This window comes from Erpetoichthys calabaricus, chromosome 1, assembly GCF_900747795.2.
Source record: "Erpetoichthys calabaricus chromosome 1, fErpCal1.3, whole genome shotgun sequence".
NCBI lineage: Eukaryota > Metazoa > Chordata > Cladistia > Polypteriformes > Polypteridae > Erpetoichthys > Erpetoichthys calabaricus.
The window spans coordinates 65,655,513-65,668,291 of record NC_041394.2 but is presented as its reverse complement, the minus strand read 5'-3'; the positions used below and the strand labels follow the sequence as shown (position 1 = coordinate 65,668,291).

Sequence of the window (12,779 nt, the reverse complement as noted above, 5' to 3'; positions counted from 1 at the left end):
TGCTACCAATGCATTTTACTCATTTAGAGTAAATTAAATAATACTATTGGTTCCTATTTGAAATATTGTTGAAATTAGAGTGTGAATTGCAATTTATTACTTATTGTTATAAATAACTTGGTCCTCATCCAAACAAGGTTTTTCATTTGCCACACATTTTATAATTCCAGAAAGAACACATACAGCATAAACCTTTTGATAGCAAGAATAGGTATGCCAGTGCTACTGTCTTCCAACTCCAGTCCCATTCTTCTTTTATTCAGGAACTTGAGGAGTCCCCCAAGAGCTCGCATCTGGATTGCAAAATATCAAAATTACCATAAACATTTCAGCTGTTTCAAAAGGCAGTCAATGAAATTACTAACGGTGTGTATAATAAGCATATAAGTTACCAGTCATCACTAGATAATTCACCATCTTATCTTTACATTTTTGAACCCATTTTTTCATTTACAAGGAGTTGGAGCTTCTGCTGGCAGTTCCAGGTGCAAGGCAAGAGCCAAGTTACAGATATATTGTTATAATGTGTTAAATTGTCTTTAATGGTTAAAATGACAAACATCAGTGTCTGGTTTGATAACATATGCTATGGACAGATGGCCAAAGAAGGGAGGAATACAAACACTCCAGTCAATGTGGATCCACATTCCACCCACATACTGTACATACTGTAGTTAGCAACCAACTAATGAAACAAACTTATTTTGCCTTATTATTTTTTTATGTTTCAGAACCAATATATTTTTTTCTTTTTTTCCCATACCAGCTGCCAAACAAAAATTAGGTGTAAAACAAACCAAAAGAAGACTAGCTAATTTGGTCATATTTGAACCTATCGTTGTGTTCATCATGCAAAATCTGCTTTAATGAAATATTTGAAAAGGAAAAAGTGAAGGCCCGAGACATATTAATCTGGAATGAATTCCTTGAAACCATAGTAGCACTAAGAACATGCTAAACTCAATCCTAAAATTAAACATTCATTTATGAGCTTTTCCAAATTCCCATCATAGCTAAAGCATCATGTTAAATCTGACGTAATGTAAGTGCTACCTGACCATTCTTATTAATTGCTTGTTAAACTGGCACCAATTTCTTGCACCAATCTTAGACAGACACTGGATGCCAGACAAAGCAAATTTAGACTTGATTAGATGATAATATTTTCACAATGAATTACAGTAATGTATTTTTATGATTATATTATGTACCAAAAATATTGAAATCATTTCAATAAGTTCTATTGTTAATATTGACAAATCTATAATGATATTTTTTGTTCTTTTAAGAGGTTTGAAGTTTTGTGCTAAGGTTGCAGCTGGTTAAAGAAACGATGGAAGCCTGCATTAGCTAAAAACTGGAGGTAGGGCTCAGGGGTGGTGATGTTAATGTGGCCTTGCCTCCTGGGGCTCCACCCACAAAGCACAAGGAATATCAGGTACATAGCATCACAGAAAATACATAAAGATATGAAAAACAACAATTCAAAAGCAACAAAAAAAAAACCAGTAAAACACATCAACACGGTATTACTAACGATGAGCAAACGCTAGAGAATTTGCTATGCAGTGAATTTGGCAAAATCTTGGAAATGTTCTGGAACTTCACAGAACTGTATGAACTGCATTGAAGTCAATTGACAAGGAGGAACTGAATTTGTTTTGACTAGATTATAATGGTTTAATCAACTTTTAAGTGTCCTCATGGGCTAGGGAAATGTCTGGCAACTATGCTGAACTGATTACTGTGGCCAAACTGTGATATGTGCTATGAGGCAGCTGTGCAACCATCTCTCAAACAAATAAGGCACAAACAGAACGAAAACCACAAACAAAACAAAACAAATGGCTAGAAACTACCAATAAGAAAAAAATATACATATCATTGTGCTCTTATGACACACATTGCCCTGCAGCACAGTGAAGAAAGTCACTGGCTAACTTAGCATATTCTCTGTGAAAAATTCACCAGTTAACACTAGTTTTTACATACTGTAACACAAATATGCATTGTTTCAGGGAAGCTCATCTATGTTCTGGTCTGTAAAACACCTGAACAAAATCTAACTATATACTAATTAACAAAGAAATAAAGGGCACATTAAGTAAATCAAAAAAAAAAAAAATAGAAGCCCTGAAAAAAATGAGACCACAGAATGTTTCTAAGACAAAATCCAAAACTCAAAATTCTCAAATTAGAAAAGAAATACTACACTTTTTATCATGAATAAAAGAAAAAACAAAACCAAACACCAAAAATTAGGTAATGTCACAGTATAGCCTGAAGCAAGTGAGGGCCTTGTACAACCGTACTGACCAATATCTGCTCGAAGTCCTAGTTGCAAATGAGGGCTCACCCTACAGACATTAAATAAAAATTAAGAGTAAAGGACTGGAGCAAAACAATAAACTTGAAAAAAAAAAATGAAAACAGGACAACAGTTATATATGATCTAAGCATGTTTAATGTTTGATATATTTTGGCTAAGATACTATAATGTTGCATTGGCAGATATCATTTAGAAAGATAGATGAGAGGAAATTCACATACTCCAATAACATCAGAAAAAAATAAACTGCATAGAAATTGTGCAAAACAGTAATTACGTAGTGTGAACCACTGCACAGGTGCAAGATATACTGTATTATACAAACAGTATAAAATGTACAAATACATTATTGCATTAGTCAGCTAATGTATAGCATTCAAAACATTGTATATATTGACCCTAAAGTAGTTTATTTTATTATAATTGGCTAGGATGAGCATATTCTGAAGATGTGTTACATATTGTGATGGCTGCAGAAAAAAACTGCCTCTGTTGGGCAACTTAGCATTGTGATAAGCGTCTGCAGGATCAGTCACATAATCAGGTGTCCTTCATGATAGTTTTTTTTAGGTATCTGCCATCCTCTGAGCTGCTGTAACTCCCCCAACAGAACACTGTGTACAATACCAGACCAGGCTCTGTTTGGATTGATCTATGTATGTTCTCTCTATACCTGTGTGTGTTTTCTGTGCATATTCCACTTTCCCTTTTACATACAGTACCAAATGGAGGCTCTAAGTCAGTGTTTCCCAACCTTAGTCCTGGGGACCCCCTGTGACTGCAGGTTTCTGTTCCAACCAGATTCCTAATCAGTGACAACACCTGATAAGACTTATCTCATTTAATTAGCTGGTATTATTTTTATTTTATTCTACATTCAGAAAAGCACAGCAGCATGATTTTTACATTTATAAGACATTTCTGCTTTTGCTATAAATTTAAATGCTTAACTCTCTTTTGTTGATTTCATTATATTTTGCCCTTTCTCTGTGCAGTTTTTCCCCTTCGTTGTATCTTATTAATGACAATTAAAAATGAGCAGAGCAGACACGCTGGCAAACAACACTGAATAATCAAAGGCTGCAAGTACTTTAGCATCAGACCCACGAATTAGTAAATAATGGATTAATTAAACAATTAGAACACCTAGAAAAGTAGAATTAAAATCAAGATGAAAATATTGTTAAAAAGAAAAAAATACATTATTCCCATATAACTGCTTGGTACATTTTAATGTACTATATATATATATTTTAACTAAACTTAGTTTTCTAATTTCTATATTGTTCCAAAAACACAGAACTTGGGAAATAAGACATCACTTAATTAACCCAGGAGTCCAATTAAAAACAGAAGCTGGTTGGAACAAAAACCTGCAGCCACAGGGGGGCCACAGTACCGAGGTTGGGAAACACTGCTCTAAGTGAATGAGAGAGTATGAATATGTATGCATGAGTGCACTGGCTTCTTCTTTAAGGTTGGTTATTGCCAGTAGAGTACACTTTGGAAAATCAAAATAATTAAGTGACAGACATAAAAAAATAACTGTAAGAACAGCAAACTAAAATCTAATGCAAGGGTATGGGTGAGTAATCTATGCAATATTGTATTTCTAAAGGTTTTCAAAATTTATCTCCCCGTAGTATCTGTACAATTTTCTAGGTTTTTTTTTTTGGATTTGCATTGTGCTTTATTCCAAATTTTCCAAATTTGGAATAATTCCAAATTTTCTCTCTAGCCCTCCAGGCTTATGTCTCACGTGCTAAAGCAATAAATACACAATGTTTACAGTAGCTTGACTGTATGCAAATCTATTGAGTCATTTGTGTATTTAAAAGACTTAATAAAAAATACAAGGAAGGGACTTTAGAGAGGATTTGTAAAGGACATTAAATAATAAAAAAATAAAAATGTATATTAAATTAAATGTCTAGGATATATGCAAACAACAAATTAATAATACATCATTTTATACCAAAAAATGTATTGTATCAACACAACATTCCCAAGGACTCATTTGGTCCTATAAGATGTATGGGGAAATGGCTGATTTCAATGAAAACAGGTGGGAAAACAAACTACAAAAGCTAATGCAATTATAATGTATATTATACTAGATTATAAGAAGTTAAACTTTCACTTTTGATCATTATCTAAACCTGTAAATTATTAATATTGTTCGGCTCCTGCAAAATTGCATACACTAAATCAAAATTAAATAATAGTATTTAAGTAATCATATAGACTGGTGTTTCAAACTTATTTGCAGTACTCCCAAATCAAATACTCTGAGTACAGGTGATCTATGATAAAAGAATAAGCATAGAGCCCTGTAGGTTCTTTGGATTTGCAGTATCTGAATAGCCCTCAGTAAAGATGGGTTATGCAATTATTAATCTGAACAATGCAAATCTAATTTTTTTTTAAGAAATGCTAATGGAAATGCCTACCGTTTGAGTATTTTCAAAAAGAAGTGTGGAAGACAGGTAAGAGATCTTCTCAACATCAGTTAAATCAGTCGGGAGGAAGGGCAAATGTGTTGAAAGAATCCTCTGTTTGCTTAGCTCTAGAACTGAGACAAATCATCAGTTTATGAAAATGTTTAAATATAATAAATTGAATACTACTGCCCTGAATTGGATTCAGTGGCTTTCAGAACATTATGTTATAATGAATTCAATGTCCAACAAAAAGGGTAATATAAAATAACAAATATTATCATTTATGTTATTCCAGCTGAGATTGTCGATAATAAATTAAGATGAAATATTAATGACAACTGTGGACAATCAGAAATTGTTGATAATACATTATAATGCAATTATAATGACAACTGCAAACAATTAGAAAACATCATTTTTTTTAGAACATTAGAAACATTTTGGTGAGAACAGGCCATTTAGACCAACAAAGCTTGCCAATCCCATAAACTTAATTCCTCCAAAATAATACTAAGTCTAGATTTGAAGGTCCCTAAAGTCCTATCTACTGCACTACATGGTACCTTTTTCCATTTGTCTATGGTTCTCTGAGTGAAGAAAAAAATCCTAAAGTTTTTATAAAGAATTACAGTATATGCAGGTAATATTAATTCATACATTCATTATCAAAACAATTAAATCTAATTAATCTAATTCAGGGATGTTGGGGGTCAAAACAAAACAGCACTGGCAGAACCCAACCCTAAGTGGTGCACGAGTCCATTGACCAATTCACAGCTGTTAACTAACCTAGCATACATATGTTAGACACAGGGAAGAAAACCAGGAGTACACAGAGTAAATCTAACATAAATATAACGAGAATGTAAGTACTTCAAAATGATAGCACCTGGGCTGGAATTCAAGCAAAATACACTGGAGGTATGATAACACTTCATGAAATAACACATCATATAACTTATAACTTGTAAAATTATACAAAATGTTATGTCTTTCTGTGTATATTATATAAACAGCTGATCTCAGTTTAGTTTATTGCAGTGTATACAGGCTTATGTTGAAGTCAATAATCAATCAACAGTGGTTACTAGTAAATTTCTCCACAGTTTTGAATACAGTATAGTGTTATCTGTAGGGAGTGCCACAAAGCCCAGACACAGTAATATCCATCTCACTTTCGAGTTAAAAAAATAATTTTTATTCAAACAATCACACTTCTTCACAATCATCTCTCCAAAGTTCAGCCAAAACGATACAATAATAAACATTTCTTCTTCCTCTTGTCCTCCATTGAGTGTTTGTAGCCCGCTGCCTCCTGACTCTGCCTCACCAACATAAGGGAGAATGCTCCCTTTTATGCTTGACCCAAAAATGTTTCTGGTGCCAACTCCATACCTTCCGGGGAGCACTTCCGGCCCATAAGGAAAATAGGGAGGTTCTCCACCGATAGCACCCTCTACTAGTATTTAGGGAACCCAACAGGGCTGCATTTCTGGACTTCATATCCCAAGCACCCCTGCAGTTGTCCCAACTGAGTTCCCATATGAGGACAACTGCCACCTAGTGTATGGGGGATGGAATTGCTCCGGACTCCCAACTATCACTGGTCCTTCCACTATTTGATACCGGTCAGACACAAAGTTATTTTTTTGTTCTGCCGATAAGTCTGTCTGTGGTCCCTCTCTGGCCTCCCATCCGGGTACGAAATCACCCCTTTTTATCATGGTGCTACTGAGTGGCAACATGTTGTATGTTGGTACATTTGACAATACTACTACTACTACCACAATTACTACTACTACAGCTACTACTACTACTAAATTCATATTATAATTTTAAGATTAATCAGACTCTTTGTTTACATACCTGTGAATTAAAAAATGATCTAGTAATATGCTAACACTTAGGATTTCCTTTTATTGAAATTATAAAAACAAAGTAAAGTAATCTGAAACAGAGTTGGAAAACCTTGCTCAATTGCTTTTATAAGTAAGGCCAACAGCAAACAAGTTGTATAATAAATTAAACTTTTTTACAGGTGGAAAGTGGACAATGAAAATAAAACTCTATTTGGTAAAGTAACCCACTTCACATTTCTGTCCTAAACACTTTCCTATAATTTACTACAAAACACAGAAATTATTTAATTCACATCTTAACAAAAAGTGGAGTATAACTTTCTAAGATATGGAAAATTCCATTAAACAAAAAATAAGAAATAAACGAAAAGATATTTATTTGTTTATATTTAATAATAACCATTATTTTTTATCACTTTGCTCTCTTATTGCAAGTTAAATTGGTTTAATCACACTTTTAAACCAAGTACATTTGGAGTACTGTATACAGTATGTTACAAAATACAAGACCATCCTGCACCTCTAAAACTATGTCAGTATACCAAAATAAAGCTAACTGAAAGTTTATGACAAGCAGACAGTAGTGGAATATATACACTATACACTCTACACTGGACTGGTATTTCATACAGTATGTGGTTTTGTTTTATGCATTACTGTTTATCTTTAGGTAGCTTCAAAGCTATTCTGGAAAAGCATTCAATCTCAAAACATTTTGTTTCATTTATAAGAGTCTCACCAGGTTAGGCTTTTTAATATATTTAACACATTAAGTTGTGAGGTCTCCTTTATAAGCCATACAATATTTTGATCACAAACCATCCTAAAAAAGAAATTAGTAAAAAACAAAATAATTAAACCTTGACTTTGTTGAACCATCCCTGAAAACAATAACGCCTAGTAATATTTCTGGGTTTCGAATACCTTTACATATTGTGATAGGGCAAAATATGCAGTTGCATCAGTTTTGTAACTCTGTCAGCTAGGAGTCAGTGGTAGACTTCAATTTTGAGGTCTTACCACAGATTTCAGATGGGATCGAGGCCAGAAACTCTGATTGAGCCAGTCAACAATATCTATTTAATAAAACATTTTTAGTATTATCATATTGAGTGCAAATACTTTTTCCTTTAATTTTTCAGTTTTTTTTTTTGGGAAGCAGGGCCCACGTTTCCTTCCTAGTATAAATATACAATGAGTTACAACAGGGATGGTGTGACATGACAGGTGTTTAGTGTTTAATTTGTAACATCTAGACCAAAAATTTCTACTTTAGTCTCATGAGACTAAAAAAAAAACTTTCTGCAGTAGCAGAACACTGTATTAGATAAGTATTTGTATTTTTTCTTTTAAGTCTGCTTCCTTGTCACTTTCCCATAAAGGACTTCTTGTGGAATGCATTGGAGACACTGGCTCCTACACAACATTTTTCATAGAAGACAATTAATCTTAGATTTAGATTTCTTTTGCGATGTTCATTTTGTCAAGTAACTTAATTTACAGACATCTAAATCTAGACAGTGTATTGGTATTTTTTCCTACTGAGGTATAAAACAGCAAATTTCACAGAGGCCTGGAGCCCATTGTTGTAATACAGGACATTTACCAACCCTGGATAAGTGCCAGTCCATCACACAGCACACACTCACCTACACATCCATATTCACTCATACTAGGTCAACTGAGAGTCATCAATCACCCTTGCATGTATGGAGGAAATTATTTTTTTATATATTTTTCTATATCTTATACATACATATATGTACATTATACAGTGGAACCTCGGTTCACAAACGTCTCAGTACACGTACAACTCGGTTTACGACCAAAAAGTTCGCCAAACTTTTGCCTCGGTTCAAGACCACACACTTGGTATACGAACAAGCCAATTTCCCTTTCGGTTTGTGTGCGCCGATGATTTCCGCTGCTGCTGAGAGAGAGAGCCTGCGCGTGCAGCTGAGCAGGGAGCCTGGGTGTTTGTGTCAGTCTTATTCAATGTTTTTACATTAGTTTTTCTATTACACTGTGCATTCTATGGTGTAATTAACTATATTTGTACTTAAAAATCTTTAAAAATATATATTTACATACAGTTTGTACGGTCTGGAACGGATTAATTGTATTTACATACAATCCTATGGGGGAAATTGCTTCGGTTCACGACCAAATCAGTTTATGACCAGAGGTTTGGAACGAATTATGGTCATGAACCGAGGTTCCACTGCAAGTATGACAAAAACAGCCTTAGAATTTACTGGACATGCTGCAAAAAAGCAAAGAAAGGAGAACCTGAGATAAACAAAAAGAGCAGCTAATGAAAATGCTTGAGAAAAAGTTTCTGCAAGTTTCTAGTAATTACCTTAAGCCAGACATGATTGAGGAGAAATGTAAACAGCAACTGAAGAAATTAAGTTTTAGTTTGTAGTATGAAAAATTAAAATTAAGATGTGCTTGAGATAAGAAAACAGAATATTTACACTTACAGTATATGCTTGCATGGTTTGTTTAAATGAACCTCTATGTTGCATTACTTATACACATAATCTTAATACCTTTTAAAAAGGAAAAGAAAAGCTTTCTGCAGTATCTGCAGCTTCTCTGACTTTTACCTACAGTATTTGACCAAATCTGACCATTACAAATAAGCTAGATAAAATCCATGTGGGGAGGAGACTGGTTTAAAATGGCCATCAGCCTTACCACTAACCTTAATGGCTATAAAAGGAACACCAACAGAACTACAGAACTGTCACTTCATGACAGTATTAATAGGAAGGTTCTTGCAACAAATTGAATATCCTTCGTGTATTTGACAACCTCAAGCTCTTTCCACTATTGCAAATGAAACGTTACATTACTGGTTATTAATGAGCAAAACTCTTTAAGTCTTTTCATCTACAGGTAAAAGCAGTTCTCCTTAATCCTTCAGAAATGACATCTCATGAATTTAAAATTTCAGACTGGGATTTAGTAAAGTTCCATCCATCCATTTTCCAACCCGCTGAATCCGAACACAGGGTCACAGGGGTCTGCTGGAGCCAATCCCAGCCAACACAGGGCACAAGGCAGGGACCAATCCCGGGCAGGGTGCCAACCCACCGCAGGACACACACAAACACACCCACACACCAAGCACACACTAGGGCCAATTTAGAATCGCCAATCCACCTAACCTGCATGTCTTTGGAATGTGGGGGGAAACCGGAGCGCCCGGAGGAAACCCACGCAGACACGGGGAGAACATGCAAACTCCACGCAGGGAGGACCCGGGAATCGAACCCAGGTCCCAAGATCTCCCAACTGCGAGGCAGCAGCGCTACCCACTGCGCCACCGTGCCGCCCTTTAGTAAAGTTCCTCAACTTAAATAATTGCCTGCTTCTAAGGTGAAATGGGTGACACTAAGTGTTATCAACCACCACTACTGCCTTGAAATTGAAAGACTGACTTGGGTTCATGTTTCTCACTACCAAAAAGTCCAGTCTCCGAAGGACGATTGTGCAGGCTGACAATCAAACCTCTGTTTATTACAATGCACTTAAGTTCCAGTTAAACGGATCTCAGGTCCCCAATGCACATGAGCTGACTAAAAGTTGAAGATTAGGGTTACAGATTACTAACACATCATCAATACATTCAAAGTGAACATTTATATCCCTTTACTGGGAAGTATTAGTTTCCATAGCTCTGCTAAAACTGTTAGTCATCATATACAAGTTCCAGATGCCCACTTACATCACCAGGTTTTACATGGTATTAACACATATTTAGGAATATAAGGAATCACAGCCTCATATTAATGGTGGGTTTGTATGACACTTATACTTCCAGCCCATGCAGAAATTCTCTTATCTCTCGTACCTTTTATTATATTGGTTTATTTAGATTTAGCACAGTATGAATATTTGTATAATTGATAATGGATCAGTGGGTGCTAAAAATCTATATTTGCCATGATCCTGAAGAACTATATTTGTTATGATACTATGCTTCTGAATCTCTATGTAATATGTCTTGCCTAAGTATTATTAGTCCCTTAGGTATTACTTCTTACTGTACTCTTTGACTCTGTAATCCTTCCTTCTGTTTTTCTTACTATTTCCATTTGATTACTTCTTAAATGGCACAACATTTTATTCCTTAACTTCCTCACGCTTCTCAACAAAGACTAACATCAAATGGTCAGCCTCATCTGTGTCTATGATTACCTCATAATATGGATGTCTCACCCTTTTTCAGCAGGCTCTGAGTTAATACTCAAAGTGTTTATGGGCCGCTCGACTTCCTGTTCAATTACTAGTAGAGTTGTAAATTACCATTTGTTATTTCCATGATTGGATGGTTTCACCCCTCATTAATTCAACCACATGGGCTTCCTTTTCTGTCAAAAGTTCTTCAGCATGTTGTAGCCTCCCAGCTCACCAATTACTTAACCTCTAATAATTTGATGGAAACCTTTCAGTCTAGTTTCAGGGCGCAGCACAGCTGTGAAACTGCTCTTCTTCGGGTAACCAATGATTTGCTTATGGCAGTAGACTCTGGACAAACCAGCATATTAATTCTGTTAGACCTCAGTGCAGCATTTGACACTGTCAGACATTATCTACTATCCAGAATGGAGAACATGCTGGGTATCTCTGACACTGCCCTCCAGTGGTTCAAGTCCTATCTGACTGATAGGCAAGAGTTTGTTAGTCTTGGCAACAGCAGTTCCAGCTCAGCGCCAGTCACACAAGGAGTTCCTCAGGGCTCTGTCCTTGGCTGTCTTCTCTTCTGTATTTATATGCTTCCCCTTGGCCATATTATTCGTAGCTATGGACTGGGTTATCATTTTTATGCAGATGACACTCAACTCTATTTCAATGTAAAAAGTGCAACTTCATCAGAGTTTTCTCAGCTCACAACTTGCCTAAAATTGAAACCTGGATGGAGCAGAACTCTTTAAAATTAAATTGCAACAAAACTGAACTCCTGAAAATTGGCACTAAATCACTACTTAAGAAAATGAGCTCCTTTCCAGTCACTCTTGATGGTGATCTCATCAGACCTTCTTCTGATGCAAGGAATCTTGGTGTCATTTTTGATTCCTCCCTTTCTTATTCTGCCCACATAAACCATATTAAGAAACTTTCTTACTTTCACCTCTGTAACATATCCCTTGTTCGCTCATTCCTCTTCTTTTCTAATTCTGAGAAACTCCATGCTTTTATCACATCCCGCATCGATTATTGTAACTGGCTGCTGGCAGGTGCCCTTTCTAATCTTTTATCACAGCTCCAGTCGATTCAAAGCTCTTCTGCAAGAGTCCTTACACGAACCAGCAACAATGAGCACATAACACCAATCTTGCTTCGCATTAATTGGCTCCCTGTGTCTTACAGGATTGAATATAAAATTCTATTAATAACAAAGCTGTAAATGGCTTTGCACCGGACTACATCAGTGACCTTCTAAATCACTATGCTCCTGTTTGCTTACTAAGGTCCTCTGATTCTGGTGATTCTGCCTCACACTAACCTGCATTCTATGGGTGACAGGGCCTTCAGCTCTATAGCACCCAGACTTTGGAATGACATCCCGAAATTAATTAGATCAGCTGACTCCGTTCATTCTTTTAAAAAACAACTTAAAACTCATCTATTTAGGAAGGCTTTTAACTTAACATTCTGCCCTTTCTTTCAGTTTACCTCTCTGTCCAGGTGCTCAGGATAATTTGTGTGTTTGTTATACCACAAGTTAGATCAGGGGTGGGCAAACTTTTTGGCTCAGGGGTCACATTGACTTTTAAAATTTGACAGACGGGCCGGGCCAGCACTAGATGCATACATATCAAACATAAACATAAAAAAGGCATTACAGTGTTAATATTTACATTCACTTTTAGTGGGAACAGTGTTGTTGATCACCCTTTTTTGCCAGTGCATTGAAGTCTGGTGTGAGTTTTGTTGTGGCAATTGTCAGAACAGATCTGAGGTGTTCATTGCTTAACTGGGGTCTGTGGGGTGCTTTGTTGGTGTTCATAACACTAAAAGTCTGTTCACACACATACGTAGAGCCAAACAACACCAGCATCCTCTGTGCCATCTTCTGGATGTTTGGAAATTTGACTGCACTTAATGAAGCATAAAACACATCCAGTTTAAGAGAGTTGA

The 12,779-nt window shown here is 35.8% G+C and overlaps 1 protein-coding gene across 1 annotated transcript in view; it reads right to left on the bottom strand.

Moving 5' to 3' along the window:
• Nucleotides 1–12,779, bottom strand: part of msh5 (mutS homolog 5) — a 58,143-nt gene that overhangs the window by 33,498 nt on the left and 11,866 nt on the right. The window contains 2 exon segments of the mRNA XM_051919818.1: nucleotides 184–293; nucleotides 4,780–4,901. Of these exon segments, the coding sequence (XP_051775778.1) occupies nucleotides 184–293; nucleotides 4,780–4,901 (232 nt within the window).